Source organism: Chinchilla lanigera, unplaced genomic scaffold (genome assembly GCF_000276665.1).
Source record: "Chinchilla lanigera isolate Chin_1 unplaced genomic scaffold, ChiLan1.0 scaffold00051, whole genome shotgun sequence".
In the NCBI taxonomy this organism is placed as follows: Eukaryota; Metazoa; Chordata; class Mammalia; order Rodentia; family Chinchillidae; genus Chinchilla; species Chinchilla lanigera.
Window position 1 is genome coordinate 7,056,250 of NW_004955452.1, and position 20,583 is coordinate 7,076,832.

At 54.7% G+C, this 20,583-nt stretch overlaps 1 protein-coding gene across 4 annotated transcripts; it reads left to right on the forward strand.

Moving 5' to 3' along the window:
- Nucleotides 1-2,453: 2,453 nt before the first annotated feature.
- Nucleotides 2,454-18,865, forward strand: Themis2 (thymocyte selection associated family member 2). Of its 4 annotated transcripts, XM_005394933.2 has the most exons (7): nucleotides 2,454-2,593; nucleotides 4,667-4,807; nucleotides 8,094-8,504; nucleotides 12,409-13,478; nucleotides 14,553-14,615; nucleotides 17,407-17,551; nucleotides 17,962-18,865. In XM_005394933.2, the coding sequence occupies exons 1-7, from the start codon at nucleotides 2,500-2,502 to the stop codon at nucleotides 18,105-18,107; spliced, it is 2,070 nt and encodes a 689-aa protein (XP_005394990.1). In that variant the 5' UTR covers nucleotides 2,454-2,499; the 3' UTR covers nucleotides 18,108-18,865. The 4 variants fall into 4 exon arrangements, with proteins under 4 accessions (XP_005394990.1, XP_013375066.1, XP_013375068.1 ...); XM_013519612.1 differs by lacking the exon at nucleotides 4,667-4,807; XM_013519614.1 differs by lacking the exon at nucleotides 12,409-13,478 and having other exon boundaries at nucleotides 17,962-18,048.
- The last annotated feature ends 1,718 nt before the right edge of the window (nucleotides 18,866-20,583 follow it).

Consider the following 20,583-nt stretch of genomic DNA (forward strand, 5'->3'; position numbering starts at 1 on the left):
ACAGAGGCCTTGGTGCGGAACATGTGTGTGGTGTATGTGTGCGGGTGTGTGCGCGCATTTGCATAGCCTCCAGGAGGCCCTCGTTAGATTCCCAGCACTGCAAAAAAGGGAAGGAAAAAAAAAACCCTTTGCCCTCAAACCCACTTCCCCAGACTCACGGTCACGGTTCCGGCGCTGCCCCTCCTCCAGCCCCCAGGCCGAGCAGCTGTGCCCGGCCCTCCTCAACGGCTCAGGGGCTCCCTCTTACTGACCAGGCCCCATTCATGCCAATCCCGGGAGGGATGAGTTTTGCAATGACAGAAAAGGGTTTATTCACAAGGTGAGGCAGCCACGAGTGCAGACAGCAAATCTCAAATCCACCTCCCGGAAGGCAGGGTTTGAGGACACTCAGGGGCCGAGGTGTGAGGAAAGGCGCTTGGAGGTTCGGAAGCAGTCAGGGGTCTGAGCGCGCTGGGTCCATCCAACTTCATCAACGGTTCCCCCATAGTCCACCCGTGGGACTGTTATCTCTACCTCCAAAGCTGGTGATTTAAAGCAAGTAACTGCTGCGGGTGTAGCTCAGGGGTAGAGCAAGGACTTAGCATGCGGGAGGCCCTGGGCTCCATCCCCGGCAATGCAAAATGCAAAAAATAAATAAATTTAAAAAGCAAGTAGCTAAAAGCAGGTGAAACAAATTAAGTCTGGAGGGTTTACTCAGATTTTCCCTCTGTGCACCAGGGCCTGAGGACCACCAAGTCTGCCCCGTGGGCCCAAGGCTAGACAGGGAAGCTTCTCAGATGCCCCACACCCTTCTTCGCCTCCTCCCCTTACCCCTCCATCTCTCTTCCCCGCCCCCACCTTCCTCCCTGCACCGGGCTGGGAAGGGTCCGCCCCGCCTGTTCACAGCAGAAACCAGGAGGGCGGGGGCAGCGGGCGCGCTCACAGGGGGCGGAGCCAGCAGTCGGACACGCCCCCTCTAGGAGGATGCGCGTGCGGCCCCGTGCACAGCTCCTTCCAAGAGCGACCAGTCTTCCCCAGCGAACATCTACGAGGGGGGCGCCCTGCTCCAGAGGATCCGCACGGTGGCCTCGAACAGCCTTGCTACGGAGCTGTTCATAATACTTTTGTTCATATAAAAGCACTCAAATCACGTTATGGAAAAATCCAGAAAAGAGATAAAAGACAATTGAAACACTTTAGCCATTGCTTCGAGAGTATATGAGCTTTACGTTTCTGCATTTCTGCGTTGTGCAACAGCAAAGCCAACAGTTTCCCCCTCGTTTTTATTTCCTAAAATGGGAGGTGGGTTGTTGGGAGAAGCAACGGAGACGAGATCGTGTCTGAGAAGTGTCAGAGGCACCGAAGCCCTTGGGAAATAATATAATGACGGGTGCTGAGCACTTGGCATGCGCCCATGTGTCAGTGTTACACTACCATTTTCACCAACACCCCCAACTCCTGACTATCCTCGTTGTACAGAAGGGAATGCGGCTCAGAGAGGTTGAGGAACTGGCCCAAGGTCACACAGCTAAGAGGTGGTGGAGCGTCTCCAAAGCCCATCTTTTTATCTTCATCCCTTACTACAATTATAGGCAAAATTGGGCTGAGCAGAAATTCACCGAGGGGTCCACAGTCTACCAAAACACATGGGAAAGAGATGATGAATTGCCATTTTCTCTGGCCTGCAGGAGAAACCTGGCAGAGCGGGGTTAAAATCCTAGCATCTCCATTTTGCGCGCCTTACAAAAAATCCCCTTTCCTGCGGTTCAGTTTCCCGGTCCCACTGCCTTGCCCTTGTGTAGGGAGCGGTAAGCAACAGGGGCTGTACAGGGCCTGCTTGGGGCAGGTGCTCAGCGATCCACGCCCCCAGAAATGCCCTCTCCAGCTGTCACCCCCGCTCGACAGCCCCGCAGGCCCTGGCTGCCTGCATTGCTGTGTCCCTCTCCCCATGGGGTCCACTGGAGGCTTCAGTCACCTTTCATCATCACTGAAATGTACTCTGCGGGCTGTAAAAACGAGCACCTTGGAAAAGCCCTGGCCATCCCGCGAGCTCGCACGTGGCAGCCTGCCTCGGAAGCAGATTTCTCTTTAGCCGGAGGGAGAATTTCTAACTAGAACTAGAGTTATCCAGAGAGTATGAGCGTCCCAGAAAGGTAATGAGTTCCTGTCACTAGAGGTGTCCAAGCAAAGGACCATGGACAGCTTCCATTCGTTCAGCATCTTCCCGGAATCCAGAGTCGATCCAGACGCTCTGCGAGACCGTGGGAGAGGCAGGACTTGTAAGCCCACTTCAGTCTGGAGGAAACCGAGGCAAGGAGATGGAAGCGCCTTACCCAAGAGGGCCCCAGGTCCGCGGTGGGGCCCGGCGCCCATCCACGGGCCGGGCGGGGCCGGAGGGCGTGGCTTGGGGGCGTGGCTTGGAGGGAGGAGACGGGCGAGGCGGGGCGGGCGGGCGGGGCGGGGCGGGGCTGGGGGCTCCGGCAGCTAGGTGCGCGCAGAGCTAGCCGATCCGCGGAGACCATGGAGCCGGTGTCGCTGCAGGACTTCGCGCGCTGCCTGGACCCCGCCTCCCTGCCGCGCGTGCTGCGGGTCTACTCCGGAGTCTACTCCGAGGGTGAGCGGGCCCGGGCTCCCGTGCGGGCCCCCCGGGCCTTGAGACCTGGAGTCGCTCACTGCCCAGCTGTGGGAGTCGGGGCACAGCCAGCCCCACCCGAGACCTCAGCTTTGCGTCCGTCCGTGGATAGGGGCCTCCCCTCCCTCCCCTCTCCTTTTTTTCTTTCCCTTTCTCTCCCTCCTCTCCCCTCCCCTCCCCTCTCCTCTTCCCTACTCTCCCTGCCCGGGCGCCTCGCTCCCGCCCGGCCCCCTGCTAGGCGGGGCAGTACGGACCGGCCAGCTCTTCACCGCTCAGCCGCGCGGCGCCTCCTCCGCGAAGCCTTCCCTGCGCTCTGCTCCGTGCACCCCCAGCACGTTTGCTCCCTGCCCACCGCCCGCCTGTCACGGCGGAGATCTCCGGGCTGTCACACAGCCGGGCAGTCACACTGTCCCTAGTCACTGCCCCAAAGAGCAAGAGCGAGGGTCGGAGCGGCCGCGGGAGGGAGTGGGCGCCCGGGCTTGGCGGTGGGTGCGTGCGGGCTCCTTCCCGCCGCGAACTTCTCGCCCTGCACATCCTGCTCCCCGAGGGAGGAAACTTGCTGTGCCACAGCGGCTTCCAGAAGTGTTCTGAGGTCCGAGGCGGGTCCTAGAGCAGGGCTGACACACCCGGAGGGCCACGCAGGCGCCTCCGCCTCAGTGTGTCAGCCCAGGTCCCCTCGGGTATTTCAGCATCTGGGCTCGGGCTCCACCTCTGGGAGCTGCCTGCAGCTGTGTGCTCCCCTCCCAGCCCAGGACCGAGCCCCTGTCCTCCAGGCATCCCTTGGCTTCCAGGGTCGCGGTACCTGTTTCCTCATCCTGCCTGATCTGGGGTGGGGGCAGGTGGCTGCCGCTGGGGCGATGTGATTAAAGAAGAACCCGTGGGTGTGCAGATGGGGTGAGTGTGGAGGACAGGTGGCCATGGCAGTGTGTGTGTGGGGTGTCACCTAGTTAGGAGCGCCAGTTTTAGAGGCAAACACCCTGGGCTTGACCGCCAGTCCTGTCTCCTGTTTTCTGATCATTTTGAGCCACACGCAGCCTCTGAAGCTGTGTCAGTTTAAAGAAAGAGAAACGAAGTGTCTTTTTTTTTTTTTTTTTTTTTTTTGGTCTTTTGAGACAGGATCTGGCCATGCAGTTCAGGCTGGCCTTGAGCTCACTTTGTAGCCCAAGCTGGTCTCGAACTTGCAACGATCCTCCTGCCTCATCCTCCCGAGTGCTGGGATTGCAGGTGTGTGCCACCACGCCGGGCACTAAGTGTCATTATTTAGGAGTGGGAAACTTCCTGTTCGCCGAGGGCACTCATGGTATTAAAGGCAGTGAGGCACCTGCGCACTTAGCACTGAGCGAGGTATGTGTAGGTGTATATATAGCTCCGCAGCTGCCGCTTGTGGCAGGAAGGTCCACACCCTGCATTGTAGACAGAACTGTGCTCTGCGAGCCCTGTGCATTTTCCTGGGCTGAAGAGTTTGCATCAGCTTCTTGGGGCTGATGTGAGGGGCCCTACAGAGGCTGCCCTGTGGGGTGGGAGGGTGTCAGGTGCCCTTACGGCAGGTCACCTGCAATTTCCTGTCCTCCTTCAGCTGGATGGAGAGCCTATGCAGTCCTTCGGGGAGAGATCTCTATTGTGGACCTGCCGTTTAAACCAGGAAAGTGGGCTGCTCGGCCAGAGGAGGCACCCAGAACCTTGCCTGCTGGGCAGCACCGTCAGGGCCTCCGTTCCTGCCTGTGCGTCCCTTAAAAGTGGCTCACCTGAAGGAGGAGCAAAGAGCTTGAGGAGGGCTGGTCCTCACCCGGCCCTGCACAGGGAGCCCCTGACCCTCCCTGAGCATGACTTCATGGCTGTGCAGTGAAGGGGTTGAGGTTCACCGGGGTTACTTACGGATTCACGGATTTAACCGAGGCTGAGCCCCGTGCTGGCTGCAGGGTGCAGAGGTGGATCAGCCCTGTGAGAAGCGCACCACAGAGGGTGCATTGGGAGCAGACCCTGTCAGGAGCACGGCCCAGGTCCCCTGGTGCTTGGTCCCCGCCAAATGAGGAAACGGAGTCCATGTCTCCACAGGCTCCATCTACGAGATCTGTGGGAATGAGTGCTGCCTGTCCACGGGAGACCTGATGAAGGTCACGCAGGTTCACCTGCAGAAAGTGGTCTGTAAGAACCCAGGCACGGGTCAGACGTTGGAGCTGCCCCCCAACTTCCAGGGTAAGGAAGGGCCCCCTGCCTCCCTCCCCACATGCCTGGCAACCTCCAGGACCCCCGCGGGAACTCCTGGAGGGCTTGCCGATCCCAGCATCCGCTCCGACCTGTCGGGCTTTGCAGCCTCGCGGCCAGGGATGCCCTCAGAGTGATCGGACAATAAGCACTCTGAGCCTGGCCTGGCCGCACCCTGTCCGCGTTGGTCTCTGATCACATCTGCCTACGCTCCAGCTCTCTGTGCAGGGCCAGTCCCTGTGTGTGCTCACGCATTTACTCGCCTGACATCTATGACACCCATGTGTGCCTGGGCCTGTGGGGTCTGGGGGAGCCAGGCCTGTCCAGGTGGCACTGACAGGAGGGCAAATGGGTGCCAGCTTTCAAGAGCGCTCCGGGAGGAGCCAACCCACCCAGGGCTGTGTGGTGCTGATACAGCTTGGCGTTTATTTTGAAGGGACTGAGCAGCCAGTGAGGTTTAGAAATATACAAGTGAGGGTTTTTTTGTATTTGGAGGTTTTTGTTTTTCTTCTGAAATAGTTTCAGATGTACTCAAGACTTGCTGGAACTCCTGGTCACCCAGCCTCCAGTCACCAATTGCTAAACCTTCGTTACATTTTTGTTCCTGCCCGCTTTCTCTGTGCCAGGTGTGATAGAAACACACAGGGAATGTTTACGTGGTAAAAACTTCATTACAGCCGGGCATGGTGACACACACCTCTAATCGCAGCACTCAGGAGGCTGAGGCAGGAGGATCTATGTGAGTTTGAGACCAGCCTGGCCTACAAAATGAGCTCAAGGCCAACCTGAACTGCATAGCAAGACCTTGTCTCAAAAAGACCAAAAAAGAAAAAAAACTTTATTACCATTAAAACCATTGCCATTAATCCCCCTCAGAATATCCCTCCTTTCTTTGAACACAGTTATCCCATTACTCTTACCACTTTCTGAAGCCCTTCTGAGTCCTTTTTTTTTTTTTTTCCGGTACCGGGGATCGAACTCCTGACCTTATGCTTGCCAGGCAGGCACTGTGCCGCTGAGCTAAATCCCCAGCCCCTTGAGTCCTCTTTTGAGAGGGTCTTTATGAGATGTGATCAGACACACAGTGAGCCCTGCTGCCCAGTGCCGTCTGACAGAGAGGCAGGCTCGTGAAACGTTACCGAGTGTTCACATCCGCCATATGCCATGACTGCCGGTTCCTGTCCAAAGTCAAAATGACCACAAGAGATAAACACTTTGAACCGATTCAGGACATCACGGCAGTCATGCACAGAACAACACTCAAGAGAGAGGACTTCCAGAGCTGGGCATGGTGGTGCACAGCTGTAACCCCAGAACTCAGGAGGCTGAAGCAGGAGGATTGTTTCAAGTTTGAGGCCAGCCTGGGCTACAAAGTGAGCTCAAGGCCAGCCTGAACTGCATAGTGAGACCCTGTCTCAAAAAGGGAAAAAAAAGGGCTGGGAATTTAGCTCAGCGGCACAGCGCCTGCCCGGCAAGTGTAAGGTCCTGAATTTGATTCTTGGTACCGGAAGAAAAAAAAAAAAAAAAGAGAGAGAAAACAAGAGAGAGGACTTCTAGAACTGCTTCAAAAAGTGGCAAGAATGATGGGATAAATGTTTCTGAAGCAACTGAGAATATTTTGAGGGAGATTAATGGCAGTGTTTTTAATACATTTTAAAACATTAAGCTGGGGATATAGCTCAGCGGCACAGCACCTGCCTGGCAAGAGCAAGGTCCTAAGCTCGATTCCCAGTACAAAAAAAAATATTCACCCTATTTTTTATTATACCACAACACACAGACATGTACCTGGATAGACATGTTTTTTTTCTGACACATTTGGGAATAAATTGCAGACATGATACCTCTTTTTACTTAAATGTTACCCCTAGGCACGATAGTGTGCATCTCCTAAAAACAAGGCCATCCACACACAAAAGTGCACATCGTTCGGTGATCAAATTCAGGAAATTTGCCAGGCATGATGACACTTACGTGTAATCTCAGCACTTGGGAGGCTGAGGCAGGAAGATCACAAGTACGGGTCTCTGCATAGTGAGTTCAAGGCTAGCCTAGATTACATAGTGAGACCCTGTCTCAACCAAAAAGCAACCCCCAAAATATGAAACAAATTCAGCCGTGCGTGGTGGTGCACATTTGTAATCCCATCACTTGGGAGGCTGAGGCAGGAGGATCATTGGGAATTCGAGGCCAGCGTGGGCTACAAAGTGAGCCCAAGACCAGCTTGAACTGTATAGTGAGACCCTGTCTCAAAAAGACAAAAAAAAACAACAACAACCAGAAAACATAGTTTTGATGGCATGCTATTGTGTGACTCACAATCTATAATCCAGGTTCCACCAACTGCCCTAATGAAATTTACGTTACAGCAGGGTTTTCCTTTGCAGCAGGGTTTTCCTTGCTCCTGAGTCCAAGTGGGGATCACACATTGTGTTCATCTCTTTAGTTTCCTTCAGGCTAGAATATTCCTCCAGCTCTTCTTGGTCTTGAGATGGACTTTTTTTTTTTTTTTTTGCATCGGGAATCGAACTCATGACCTCACGCTTGCCAGGCAGGAGCTGCACCACTGAGCTATATCCCCAGCCCGACATGGACACCTTTGAATAAGCCAGATTAGCGCCTTTTTTGTGGTGCTAGGGAGGGATGGAACCAGCGCCTCCGCCATGCTAAGCTTGTGCCGCGCCGCTGAGCCGCCCTCTGTTCTCGGACCAGTGCCTTGTGACTCGTCCCTCAGTCCCGGCTTGGTGATGGTTGTTTGATTAGACGCAGGTTGTGGGTTTGGGGAAGGGAACCACTGCATCCGCGAGCGGCCTGCTCGGTGGTGGTGGCGGGAGAATGGCCGGAAGTGGGAGCCGGGAGAGCAGCCGGCGGTGCTGGCAGGCAGGAGGAGGGGCCGGAGGGCACCTGACCAGCAGCTCCTGGGCTGCGGGCTTGGGAGGGCCGGGTGCAGGGGGCCGTTCTGGATGTGTGGGCCTGGCATTTGCTGAGCTGACTGGAGAGGGAGGAGAGGCAGGGTGGGGCGAGGGGAGGGAGGGTGTGAGAGTTGCCTGTGCCTCTGCCGGGGCTGTTTTCTGTTCTGTGTCTGCCCTCACCACTCCTGCCCTTCACTGTCCACTGGTACACTGCCGCCCTGCCTTCTGTCCCTCCGCCTGGAGCCGGCGCGTCCTTTGACACCTGTCCTCACGGACGCTGGCTGGGTCATCTGCAGGCAGTCTGGGCCCGGGGCCTAGCCCGTGTCTGCCTGGCCCTGACTGCCACTCTCTGCTGAACCCCACAGGCCACTTCTGCCCGCTCTCCACCCCGAAGAGCTACGGGACCCTGCAGGAGCTGGTCTCTGCCGCACAGCAGAGCGCCACCCCGCTGCCCCTTTGCTTCATGTCCGCTCGCAGCGTGGTCACAAAGGCCGGGGTGGTGCCCGAAGACCAGCCCCTCGTGCTGGAGGCCGTGGAAATGCACCTCGGGACCCGCTGTGCACGCTGTAGCCTGGACTCCAAGGCCCAGCAGGTCGTCCTGCACCTGCCCCTCACCCAGAAGGGGCCCTTCTGGACGCGGGAGCCCACTGCGTCCCAAACTCTGCTCCAGATCCTGCAGGACCCAGCCCTGAGGGACCTCAAGCTCACCTGCCCCGCCCTCCCTTGGCACTCTGTGGTCCTGAGGCCAGAGTATGAGGTCCAAGCCATCATGCACAGTGAGTCTTTGGCAGTGGGGGTGGGAGGGGAGCTGCCCTGCTGGGAGACGCCCCGCTCTGCGGGTAGCAGGGGTTCCAGGTGGAATGTAACAGGGACTTCACACTGAGCTACATCCTTGGCCCATTTTTATATTTTATTTTGAGACGAGGCCTTGCTAAGTTGCTAAATTTCCTAGGCTGTGCTCAAACTTGAGATCCTCAAGTGCTGGGATTCCAGGCGTCCCTGCCACACCAGCTGGATACATTCTTTTCAAGGGGTGATGGAGACCTGCTTGACGTCCAAATTCCTGGATCAGATCCCAGCTCAGAGCCAGCTTTGCCAGCAGCTGTTGATGGGAGAGCACACACAGGCCAGCTGTGATGATTCTTGGCTTCACATCTGTGACCTGGTGCTTAGACCCGAGGTTTGAGCAGATTTGAGGTGCAGTTTTTTACTGCCCTGTGAGGTGCAGGGCAGACAGTCTCAGCTTGGCTCCATGTGGAACCTCCAGGTGACAATGTAGAATTTTTTTTTAATCATTGTGACCTCACATACAAAATGTTTTCAGTGTGCTTGAACCCAATGATTTTTTTTTTTTTTCTGGTACCGGGAATTGAACTCATGATCTTGCGCTTGCCAGGCAGGTGCTGTGCTGCTGAGCTAAATCTCCACACACCCCCACTGATTATTTTCCCTACTGATGTAATTCTGTTTTTTTTTTTCGGTCTTTTTGAGACAGGATCTCGCTGTGCAGTTCAAGCTGGCTTGAGCTCACTTTATAGCCCAGGCTGGCCTCAAACTCACAGCGATCCTCCTGCCTCAGCCTCCTGAGTGCTAGGATTACAGGCATGTGCCACCACGCCCAGCACGGATGTAATTCTTACAGTTGCTCAGATTATCTCATCTTTGGCCAGTGGGGGCCTTTTCAGGACAGTTCCAGAACCCTCTTGACAGGTCTGTGTGGGCCTGAGCAGGCGTCCCTGCCTTTTGGTGTAATAGGTCCTTGATCGCTCCTGGACAACTCCCCAGAAACTGAAATGAGCTTTCCCACGGTGCCTGGACCTTGTCTGTGGGAAGTAGTAGAGGAGGCCACACCTGAGAAGCAGAGACCACAACTTCTGGGGAGTCAGGGCTTCCGGGTCAGGGACCCTTCAACAATAGCATGAACTCCTGTGTGCACAGTTCCCAGCTCCAACCAGCTGTCTGCTCCTCTGGCACTGAGCGAAATTCCCAACCATGCTGCATGAGAGAAGCTGCCACCCCTGTAAGCCTTGGTGCTGTCACTTGTGAGAAGGGGAGAGTGTCCCTAACCTGCCTGTGCGTGGTGTGGCAATACCAGGCTACTTTCCTTCATTTTTTGGAGGGGTAGTGTTGGGGTTTGAACCCAGGGCTTTCTCACTGAGCTACATCCCAAGCCCTTTTCATTTATTTATTTTTAATTTTGAGAGAATCTCACTATGTCAGAGTTAACCAAGCTGGGCTAGAACTTGTGATCCTCCTGCCTCAGCCTCCCAGAGTGTTGGGATTTTGCGCATGTGACACTATGCTCAGCTTCCTCATAGTCTTTTAGAGCTAGTAGTTGAGATTCTAATCAGTACCCAGAAAGGAAGTGGCCCAAGATCTTTTTTTTTTTTTTTTTTTTTTGTCTTTTTGAGACAGGGTCTTGCTATGCAGTTCAGGCTGGCCTTGAGCTTACTTTGTAGCCCAGATTGGCCTTGAACTCAACATGATCCGCCTGCCTCAGCCTCCTGAGTGCTAGGACTATAGGTGTGCGCCACCACTCCTGGCGGCCTAAGATCATTTAGTGGTTTTGTGTGTGTGTGTGTGTGTGTGTGTGTGTGTTTGAGACAGGGCCTCGCTATGCAGTTCAGGTTAGGCTTGGGCTCACTTTGTAGCTTAGGCTGGTCCTGAACTTGCAACGATCCTCCTGCCTCAACCTCTCAAGTGCTGGGACTACAGGCGTGCGCCACCACACCCAGCGTTGTTTTTCTTGATTTAGTTTTATCTATTTAAACCCAGAAAGGATTTGGAAAAGCAGTTCATGAAATAACATTTTATTTATTTATTTATTTTTTTAGTACCGGGGCTCGAACTCAGGACCTTGCACTTGGCAGGCAGGCACTTGTGAAATTACATTTTAAATTAAATTAAAAATTTAAAAATGGTGGAACTGATTGGATATTTGGTGGTGTTTAGGAATTATTGAATAATTACTAATACATTAATGACATCATGATATTCCTTTTTTTATTATGAAAAATTTTTATTCTTTTTTTTTTTTTTTTTTTCCAGTACTGGGAATCGAACTCATGATCTTGCGCTTGCCAGGCAGGCGCTCTGCTGCTGAGCTAAATCCCCAGCCCCTGAAATTTTTTTTTTTGTACCAGTAATCCAACTTATGACTTCACACTTGCCAGGTAGATGCTGTGCCGCTGAGCTATCTCCCCAGCCCCCATGGTATTCCTTTTTTAAAAAAAATTTTAATTATCCTGTCTTTCACATTGAAATAGTTCCCCATGGCATGGTGTGATCATTGTGCTTCAGAATAATCCAGTGGAAGGCTGTGGATGTAGCTCAGCGGCGCAGTGCCTGCCTGGCAAGCACAAGGCCCTGAGTTGGATTCCCTGTACCACAAAAAACAACAACAACAAAAAACAAGGGGCTGGGGATTTAGCTCAGTGGCACAGCGCCTGCCTGGCAAGCGCAAGGTCGTGAGTTTGATTCCCAGTACCGGAAAAAAAAAAAACAAAAAAAAAAAAAGAAAGGAAAAAAAAGTAAAATAGTGGGATATAGCTCAGTAGCATAAGTGCCTGCCTGGCAAGCACAAGGTCCTGAGTTCGATTCCCAGTACCAAAAAAAAAAAAAGAAAGAAAGATTCCCTGTACCAAAGAAACAAAACAAACAAACAAAAAAACCAGATTAATCCAGTGGAGGAGGGAGCTGGGCCTGAGATGCAAGCAGATGGACCATGAGTTGAATTGAAGCTGGGGCATGGGTGCATGGATACTGTTTTATGAATGTTTAAAAATAATTTTTAGCTGGGTGTGGCGGCATATGCCTGTAGTCCCCTCAGGAGGCTGAGGCAGGAGGATCGCTGTGAGCTCAAGGCCAGCCTGAACTACATGGTGAGACCCTATATCAAAAAAAGATTGTTTTAAGGGCCGAGGATTCAGCTTATTTTTAGTAGCACAGTGCCTGCCTGGCAAGCATGAGGTCCTGAGTTCAATTCCTGGTACACCCGCACCCAATTTTTTCTGTTTAAAGTAAGAAGTGGAAGGAAGAGTGGGTGAAGAATCTAGTACAATAGAGAAATGTTGGAAGGAAAGAAGAGTGAAAACAGGGATGAGTGGGCACTGTGCACACAGCACAGCCTCTAGGAGGCTGAGGCAGGAGGATTATAAATTCAAGCTTAGCTAGCCTGAGCAACTCAAAGGACTGGGAGAGACCATCTCAAAATAAAAAACAAAGGGGCTGGGGATTTAGCTCAGCGGCAAAAGCGCCTGCCTGGCAAGCGCAAGGTCGTGAGTTCGGTTCCCGGTACCGGAGAAAAACCAAAAATAAATAAATAAATAAATAAATAAATAAATAATAAATAAAAATAAAAAACAAAAGAAAGCGCTGGGAATGTAGCTCAATGTGAAGACCCTGGGTTCAATCCCCAGTGCTACAAACCAAACCAAACCAAACAGCCGGGGATATAGCTCAGTGGCACAAGCGCCTGCGTGGCAAGCTCAGGGTCCTGAGTTCGATTCCCGGTACCCAAAAAAACCAACCAACCAAACCAAACAAACCCCCAAACCAGCCAGAGGAAACCCGGAAGGAGGCCAGCCTGCTCCGACCAATGCCCTCCGTCTGGGGTGGGGGTGGGGGTCCGCCCCGGGGGCAGTGTGTGCTGCACCGCTGAGCCGACCCCTCCCCCAACAGTGCGCAAGACCGTGGTCAGGATCCCCTCCACGCTGGAGGTCGAGGTCCAGGACGTCACCGCCTCCTCCCAGCACGTCCACTTCATCAAACCGCTGCTGCTGAGCGAGGCCCTGGCCCGGGGAGGCCCGTTTCCCCTGCTCACGGAGATCCTGGAGGTCCCGGAGGGGCCCCCCATCTTCCTCAGCCCGTGGATGGGCTCCCTGCGGAAGGGCCAGAGGCTCTGCATCTACGGCCCGGCCTCGCCCCCCTGGCGGGTGCTGGCCTCCAGCAAGGGCCGGAAGGTGCCCCGACACTTCATGGTCTCCGGGGCCTACCAGGGCAAGCTGCGGCGGCGGCCCCGGGAGTTCCCCACGGCCTACGACCTCCTGGGTGCGCTGCAGCCCGGCCGGCGCCTCCGCGTGGTGGTGACGAAGGACTGCGAGGAGGGGGACGAGAGCCCCGAGCTCTCCTCCCTGGCTGTGGGCGACCGGCTGGAGGTGATCGGGCCCGGCCAGGTCCTGGGGACCCACGGGCAGGACATAGACGTCCTGGTGTGCGCGCGGCTGGGCGAAGAGGCCGGGGAGGCGGAGGGCGAACGCGAGGAGGCGGAGGAGGACCAGGAGCAGGTGCTGCTGCCCCTCTACCTGCCCTGCGGCCTGGTGGAGGAGATGAACGACAGCCGGCGCTACAGCCTGGCAGACCTGACTCAGCAGCTGTCACTGCCCTGCGAGGTCAAGGTGGTGACCAAGGACACCGGCCTCCCCGCTGACCCGCTGGTTTCCTTCCCCGGCCTGCGGCTGGAGGAGCGGATCACCGAGCCCTTCTTGGTGGTGGGCCTGGACTCCCGGCCGGGCACCTTCTTTGAGATCCCGCCGCGGTGGCTGGACCTGACGGTGGTGGAGGCCGAAGGGCAGCCGGGCCAGCTGGCCGAGCCTCTCCCTGCGGCCACCGTGGAGGAGCTGTCCGAAGCCTTCTACTACAGCCTCCGGAAGTCACCAGCCAGTGAGAACCAGGCGCCCCCGCCCAGGCCCCCGAAAAGCCAGGGCCTGCGGGGGCAGAGGAGACAGAGCTGCGAGGAGGGTGACGCCAAGGTACGGCCCCGCCGAAGTGGGCAGGGCAGGGCCACCTGTCGGACTCCTGTGGGTCCTCCTCCGTCTGTTACGTTTCTCGTATAATTGCGTGGGACTTGCAGTCCATTAGATTCTGCTTTGCACCCAAGTTGCTGTGATTCCCCTTATTGTACGACTGAGAAGATGAGAACTACGATCCTGAGAGTCACCCAAGGTCCCAAGTGAGGAAGCGAGAGGCCTGAACTTGAGCATAAACATCCCAGGCTCCGTCCCAGATTCCAAGTGCGCAGAGTTTTTCCGCTCTCTGCCGCCCTGCTTTCACCCCTGAGTTCCTTGTTTGTGTGTGTGTATGGGGGTACTGGAGATTGAACCCAGGGCCTGCAGATTGAACTAGATCCCCAGCCTCTACCTCCTCAGATAGGATCTCACTAAGTTGTCCAGGCTGGACTTGAACTTATGATCCTCCTGCCTCAGCCTCCCAGAGCGCTGGGGTCACAGGCGTGCGCCAACTTACTGAGCTGAGGCTCAGCATTTTTCACCTATACCGTTTCAGTCAACTCTTCCCTGCAGCTCTCACAACAGCCACTGAAATCCTTCCCTGGTCACTGCTAGGCCTTGGCTGTATGAGCTGAAACTTTCAGTGGCTCCATGTGACATCAGAGTCCTGTAGGAGTTGGCTCCAGGCTGGCCTTCCTGGGTCATCTCCTGAGACCCACTCTGCAGTCCCAGCTCCGGCCACACAGGAGGTCCCTCGTTTCCTCAGGGTGACAGCCTGGCCCCTTGCGCGTGCGGGGCCCCCTGCCTGTACTGCAGAGCTGCCTGCGCCCATCCCCCCACTGCGCTGGCCCTCACCACAGGCACCTGATTTCAGTCAGTAGTTCCCGTCTCTTTCTGACGAGGAAGAGTCGGGTGGGGCACAGACCCCTCCCCGGAGGCCAGGGAGCTTCACAGAGCTGAGCCAGAAGGAATCACAGATGTGGAGAAAGAGCCAGGCAGGGAGGGGAAAAGAGCAAGTTCACATTCTAGCCCCGGTCTGTCACCAGCGCATCCCGAGGTGCCCTCACTAACGTGCTGTTGTCTGCTGCTTCCCATCAGGGGCTTCCTCCGAAGCAGAACCCCGCTGTGTGCAGTCCCGGCTCCTCCAACCGCGCCCCCAAGGTAGGCAGCAGGCATCGATACTCTTTTTTCAGTTGAAGAAACATGCAGAGGCAAAGTTCACCTGTCCTCGCACAGCCAGAAGCGGCAGGGCTGGGCCTTCAAATCTGACCACGGGGTCTGCTCTACTGAGAACGGGTGTGCGTTCTAGAAAAGCTTCCCAGACTGTCACACGCGTGCTGTTTGGTGACCCTGGGAGGCTCGTATGGAGTACTGTGCTGGTAGCAATGTGGGAGTAAATTTAAAAAGTGACTCTTGAGCAGTTTCAGCTCATACCCATGGGGTGCAGAAGGGACGGTCACTTTCTGACAGGCTGGGCAGCACTTTTCCTCTCTAGGCGTCCAGTTCTCCGTGCTGACCACCGCAGTGGCCCCTTTTGTGCCCTAAAGCGTGGTGTGCTGGAGACGACTGGCCTCCGGGGTCACAGATATGGCTCTGGGCCCAAATTTTGGCCAAGCTACGGGTTCCGCCCGGTGGGGATGGGTGTGTGTGACAAGGCACACTCTCTCTATTCGTAAGCTGGAAATTGGAACTAAAAGCACCGCTCAGAGGGTGCCTTGAGGATTAAGTGAATGGACATGCATGGCAGGTGGTAGGAGTTCCAAAAAAATCCTCTTCTGCTTGAGAGCCCTGGCTCTGTTGGGGAGCTTTGTCACTTTCTTTTTTTCTTTTCCTTCCTTCCTTCTTTTTTTTTTTTTTGGTTTTTCTCCGGTACGGGGAACCGAACTCACGACCTTGCACTTGCCAGGCAGGCGCTTTGCCACTGAGCTAAATCCCCAGCCCCGTTCCTTCCTTCTTTCCTTCCTACCTTCCTTCCTTTCCTTTTCTTTCTTTTCTTTTTTTGTTTCTTTTAATTTGTGTCTTAGTTATTTTGCTGGTGTTGCTGAGACAAAATACCTGACCCAAAATTAAGGAAGGAAGCCAGGTGTGGTGGTGCACGCCTGTAACCCCAGTACTTGGGAGGCTGAGGCAGGAGGATCTTCGCAAGTTCAAGACCAGCCTGGGCTACAAAGTGAGCTCAAGGCCAGCCTGAACTACATAGGGAGACCCTGTCTCAAAAAGACAAAAAAAAAGAAAAAAAATTAAGGAAGGAGAACTTTATTTAGCTCACAGTTTGTAGAGGTTTCAGTCCACACTCCGGCTGGCTCCAAGGCAGAATGACACATGGCAGAGGGCAACAGTTCATGGCGGTGGAGAACAGCAAAAGCAACAAGAGCAAAAAGGGAGGGGCAGCAGCAAGCCTCTTTCCCTCCCTTACATTGTATGCAGGCTGCCCGCCTCCGTGTGAGTATAGCACTCACACCCATAATCCCAGCATTGGACCATGAGTCAGGCAGAAACTCTAGAAGCCCACCCCATGACTGCATGAGGCTTTGGGGGGACATCTAGACACAGACCATAACAATTTGTGTGTGTGTGTGTGTGTGTGTTTGAGACAGGGCCCTGCTCTGTAATTCAGACTGGCCTTGAACTCACTGTGTAGCCCTGCCTTATAGAGAGCCCTTCCCAGTCCTCCTCACAGCCTAGGAAGTTTATATTTATCATCCCAAGAAAAGTTATTGGAGTTCTAGCGAGTCAGTTCCAATCTACCACTTCCAGTGCAACCCATGGCGAGAATAAAGACACTAAGGCATATTCGTAGTTACGGGGAGCCAAGGGGTCCTAAGTCCAGCCATGATGGTGGCCATCTGGAACAAAGGCCTGTACCCAGGACCGAACCCAGGTTTTACTCATTTGTGAAGAAGGGCGTGGCTTGAGGATGAGTGACTGTGCGAGTGGTGGGAAATATGTGAGCGCCATGAGCTGGGCTAGGAAGGAGGCCTGACATCACCTCCGCCACATGCAGAGAGAAGGACATGCAGAAAGCGTAATCTGCATAACACAATGGAGGTAGTGTCTAGTGTTTTGGGGTCGGTGCTTCAGCTCTGATGTGTAATCTTTGAAGCCCCAGGAAGTCATAGCCCCTATCCCAAGGCTCTGTCCCAGTCGACAGCATGGAGCATTGGCTCACACATCCCGCCTCATCCTGGATCAGTCATGGGAACAACTGGGGGTGGGGGGTCCAGGGAAACACGCCTGCCATCTCCAAAGACTACCATCAGCACCTGGGCTAGACCGCTGTGCATTGCTTAAAGCCAATTGAAGGGGTAAGGAAAAGTCCCAGCCAGCTCTGTACCTATCAGTACATGGAAATAGGGTCAGCCAAAAGGGAAGCAATTGCTCCTCTTTTAGGAGAGTCGCCTAGGTGGTCCTCCACACTACCTGGCCTTAAATTTGTGGCGACTGCTTTCTTTACTTTGATTTTGTTTGTTTGGGTTTTGTTTTCATTGTTTGAGGTACGGTCTCCGTACGTAGGTCAGCCTAGCCTTGCACTCACTGTGTGCCCAAGGCTGGTCTCGAACTCACAGCCATCCTCCCAGCTCAGCCTCTCCAGCGCTGAGATTACAGGCCAGCACCCCCACACCCTTCTCTGACTGCTTTGAGGTGTCTCTACTTTTGCTCCTTCCCCACTTCAGCAATAGATCTAAAGGAAATTCACAGGGCACTAGATAGAGACTTCCAGCACGCCCTCTCTGCGGCCCACAACTCTGTCTTTATTCCCCACCCTGACCTTTTTCTGTCCTGCCAAGGACTATTTCAGGTGCTTGTAGCAAAACCCCCAGGAGTACCCGGAAGCCCTGCCCTGAAGAGAAGGTAGAAGGGAAGCTGAGGAAGTGACTGTAGGTAAATGATGCTTCGTGGACTCTGCTGCCATTTCTTGGGAACTTGTTGATGTCTGCTTTCTCTCCCCAAGTCTGCTCGAGTCTTAGGGCTGCAGCAGTCCCCTCTGCCGCCCACGCCCAAGGAGAAGACTTTGCCAGAAGCCTCCAAGAACTTATACAGAAAGATTACTTCTAAGAAGGGCCTCAGGGCCACCAAGGCCCAAACACAGGATCCAGGTGAGTCCCCTCGGCCCTGTCCTCCCAGTCCTTGCTGCTTCTTTCCCCACCCGCTGGCTGCTGGTCCTTTGCCTCGGGTGGCCCTGCCCAGGCCTCTTCTGTGGTCTCAGTTTGAGGGACAAGGCTGAACGGGCTGGGTCAGATGGAAAGGGCTCTGGCCTTTCTCCCTGGCCTCCAGGGTCCTGGCAAAGGAATGAGTTCAGTTTCCAACACCCCCAGTTCTCCATGGCGTCCAAGGCCATGAGAGCGTTGCAGAGTTCAGAGAGAACAGACGGTGGTTTCTGGGTTAGCAAGGCCTTAGGGGATCCAGGCTGACTCCTTCCCCGCTGCAGGTGAGGAAACTAGAGGGGAAGGAACTTGCCTCATGCCAAAGAGCCTCACCGACTGGACCTTGCTTTCTTTTTTTGCAGTGCTGCGGGTTGAACCCAGGGGCTCACCCATGGCAGGCAGGCACCCTGCCGCCGCACCCCATCCTTGGCCTGGCCTGGGCCCTGACAAAAATATGGATGATCATGACTACGAAGAAGTAGCGGAGCATTTCCGGAAAACCATCTAGGTGGGAGGAGCCGCGCTGTCCCTACGCTTCTCTGGATTCCAGATACCAGGCAACCCTTGCAAGCCTCTAAAAGGCCGGGAGCAAATCTCACAGAAATCAGACTCAGATGCAGAAAGGAACTGAAATGGGGCGGACACTGAGCCAGCTTCCTGTGGGCTCTAGGTTCCCGCCGCCGCGGGGGCTGGTCTGTCGGGGCCAGCGCCTTGCACAGGACTCCCTCAGCCTCAGCGCTCTGGAATCCAGGGGAGCCGGCTGGGTTCCACTCAGTCTTGCATCCCCACCGCTGTCCCAGTGGTGGGCGCAGAGAAGGCCAAGAGGCCACCGACCCCAGTGCCAGCTGCATTTTGGTGAAGATTTGGTCCTGGTCACTGTGCCGAGAGCCCTTCATGTGTTCGCCCCCGCGTGGGCCCCTCTCCCGCCCCTGCCTCTGGCTCTGAGCTCCTGGGAGACCAAGGTTGTTTCCTCGTCCTCATCTTGATAGCACTCGGCACACGACCAGCACTTAGTAAATGGGGTGTGCACAAATGAGCGGGGAAATTTGACCTCAGGAGCAGACTTTTAGGGCCTTGTGCCTCCAAAGCTGGTGCTGGAACTCAGGGAGCCAGTTTACAGAGAGCCTCACGGAGACCCAGAGCGGCAGAAACCGGCAGGGTTCCTCGGGTGTGCTGAGGTCTTGACAAAACCTTGAGGGGCTGTCCGAGAGTGTTTTCCTCTAAAGCAGTGGAATAAAGATGATGTCTGAGCTTCTGTCTGAATGATATCATTGAAGTTCTGTATGCTAGATCCTTTATATATATTTTTTTGTTTTGTTTTTGCTTTTTTTTTGGTACTGGCAATCAAACTCACGACCTTGCGCTTGCCAGGCAGGCGCTGTGCCGCTGAGCTAAATCCCTAGCCCCGAGATCCTTTATAAACCATATGCAAATCCTTAACTCTTGGAGGTGACAACAACCAGATTTATTTTAATTAATTAATTAATTAATTTTGTTTTTTTGAGACAGGGTTTCACTATGCAGTTCAGGCTGGCCTTGAGCTCACTTTGTAGCCCAGGCTGGTCTCAAACTTGCAACAATCCTCCTGCCTCAGCCTCCCCAGTGCTGGCATTCCAGGGGTGTACCACCAGGCCCGGTAACAGCCTGATGTTAAGGGTCAGGAAGCAGGCCTGGTGAGCTAGTGGTTCAGAGGCAGATTAGTGCAGTGGTTAAGGGGGGCTCTGAAAACAAGAGCCTGGATTAGGATCCCACTCGCCACTGGACATGTGTAACTAGGAGAACCTTAACTTGTCCGTGCTTCACTTTCCTGAGACATAAATAGTGCCCAGGGGTGCTGGCATGTGCCTGTAATTCCAGTTAGTTGGAAAGCTGAGGCAGGAGGATCACGAGTTCAAGGCCTGCTTGTCTCAAAATAAAAAGGACTGGAGGGATGCAGCTCAGCATTAGAATGCTTCTCCCTCCCATCCCCAGTGCAGCAAACACAGTTATGTACCTCACAAGACTGACCTGAGGTCCCATGAGAGCTCTGTAAAGCACATGGTCAACAGGTTAGTATTGCTGTTGTGGGCCAAGATCGTGCAGCTGTGTCTGTCTCCAGAGCCTGTCACCGTGCCACACCTGTGCACCGTCCCCTCGTCATGGAACTTGTCCTGTGCCTGGGCCCTGACTGGAGAGCTCCACTGCGCAGCGCAGCAGAGAGAAGGGCACAGACGCAAACCTTCCTCCCTGGAGCTGTGAACTCAGCTTCCAAGGTCCAGTCTAGACCTGTTCAGCAAGGCTGCTGCTTCCCGAAAGCACCGGGCCTTCCGTTTGTGAGCTGATGCAGTTGTGGAGTTTAGCTCCAGCTCAGCAGAGAAGACGGGAGAGGGACAAAAACATGATCTGAGTCTCCAGTTGAGGCGAGAGCTGAAAGAAGTCAGATGTGCAGCTCCTGGATTCCAGGCACTGTGTGCGGCCCCTCTCCCTGCTGCTCGCTGGCTCCGGACCCGCCGTGCTTCACGGGGCCCCAGGCCTCCGTACCCCCATGCGGAGCTCTCCGGGGGACTCCTAGCTGGTCTGCTGCCCCTTTGTCTGCCCACCAGTCCCCATCTCCTCTTCTAGGGAAACCAACCTACACTTGACAGGAGGACCCCGAGGACGATAGAGACGCAGTCAGAACGAGGACAGAAAGTTCCTCTTTGGCACGGAAGCCCTAGGAACCAGGCCTCCACGCGAAGTGCGCTTTCACTTCCACGCTCACATTCGGGCTTGGCATAACGTTGAGCAAGAACAAAAGGAGGGCAGAGGGCCTGCAAAACGGCCAAATAACCAAATGGTGCAGAGAGAAGAGCAGTTTCTCAGTAGCAAAAGCTTAAAAGGAAAGCCACAGTGATGACTTTCTTATCAGAGCGCTGGGGTTGGTGGGGAGCCCACCAGAGGCAGATACCGTTCTCAGTGCTATCGCTCTCTTCAACCCTGGAATAAGCGCCTGGGTGATGGGGAGA

Bases quoted from the DNA above. Each gene is read 5' to 3' on its own strand.
- Themis2 (XM_005394933.2), top strand. From the start codon at position 2,500: ATGGAGCCGGTGTCGCTGCAGGACTTCGCGCGCTGCCTGGACCCCGCC. The intron at 4,808-8,093 runs GTAAGGAAGGGC...TGAACCCCACAG, and splicing joins GCTGCCCCCCAACTTCCAGG to GCCACTTCTGCCCGCTCTCC. The intron at 13,479-14,552 runs GTACGGCCCCGC...GCTTCCCATCAG, and splicing joins GCGAGGAGGGTGACGCCAAG to GGGCTTCCTCCGAAGCAGAA.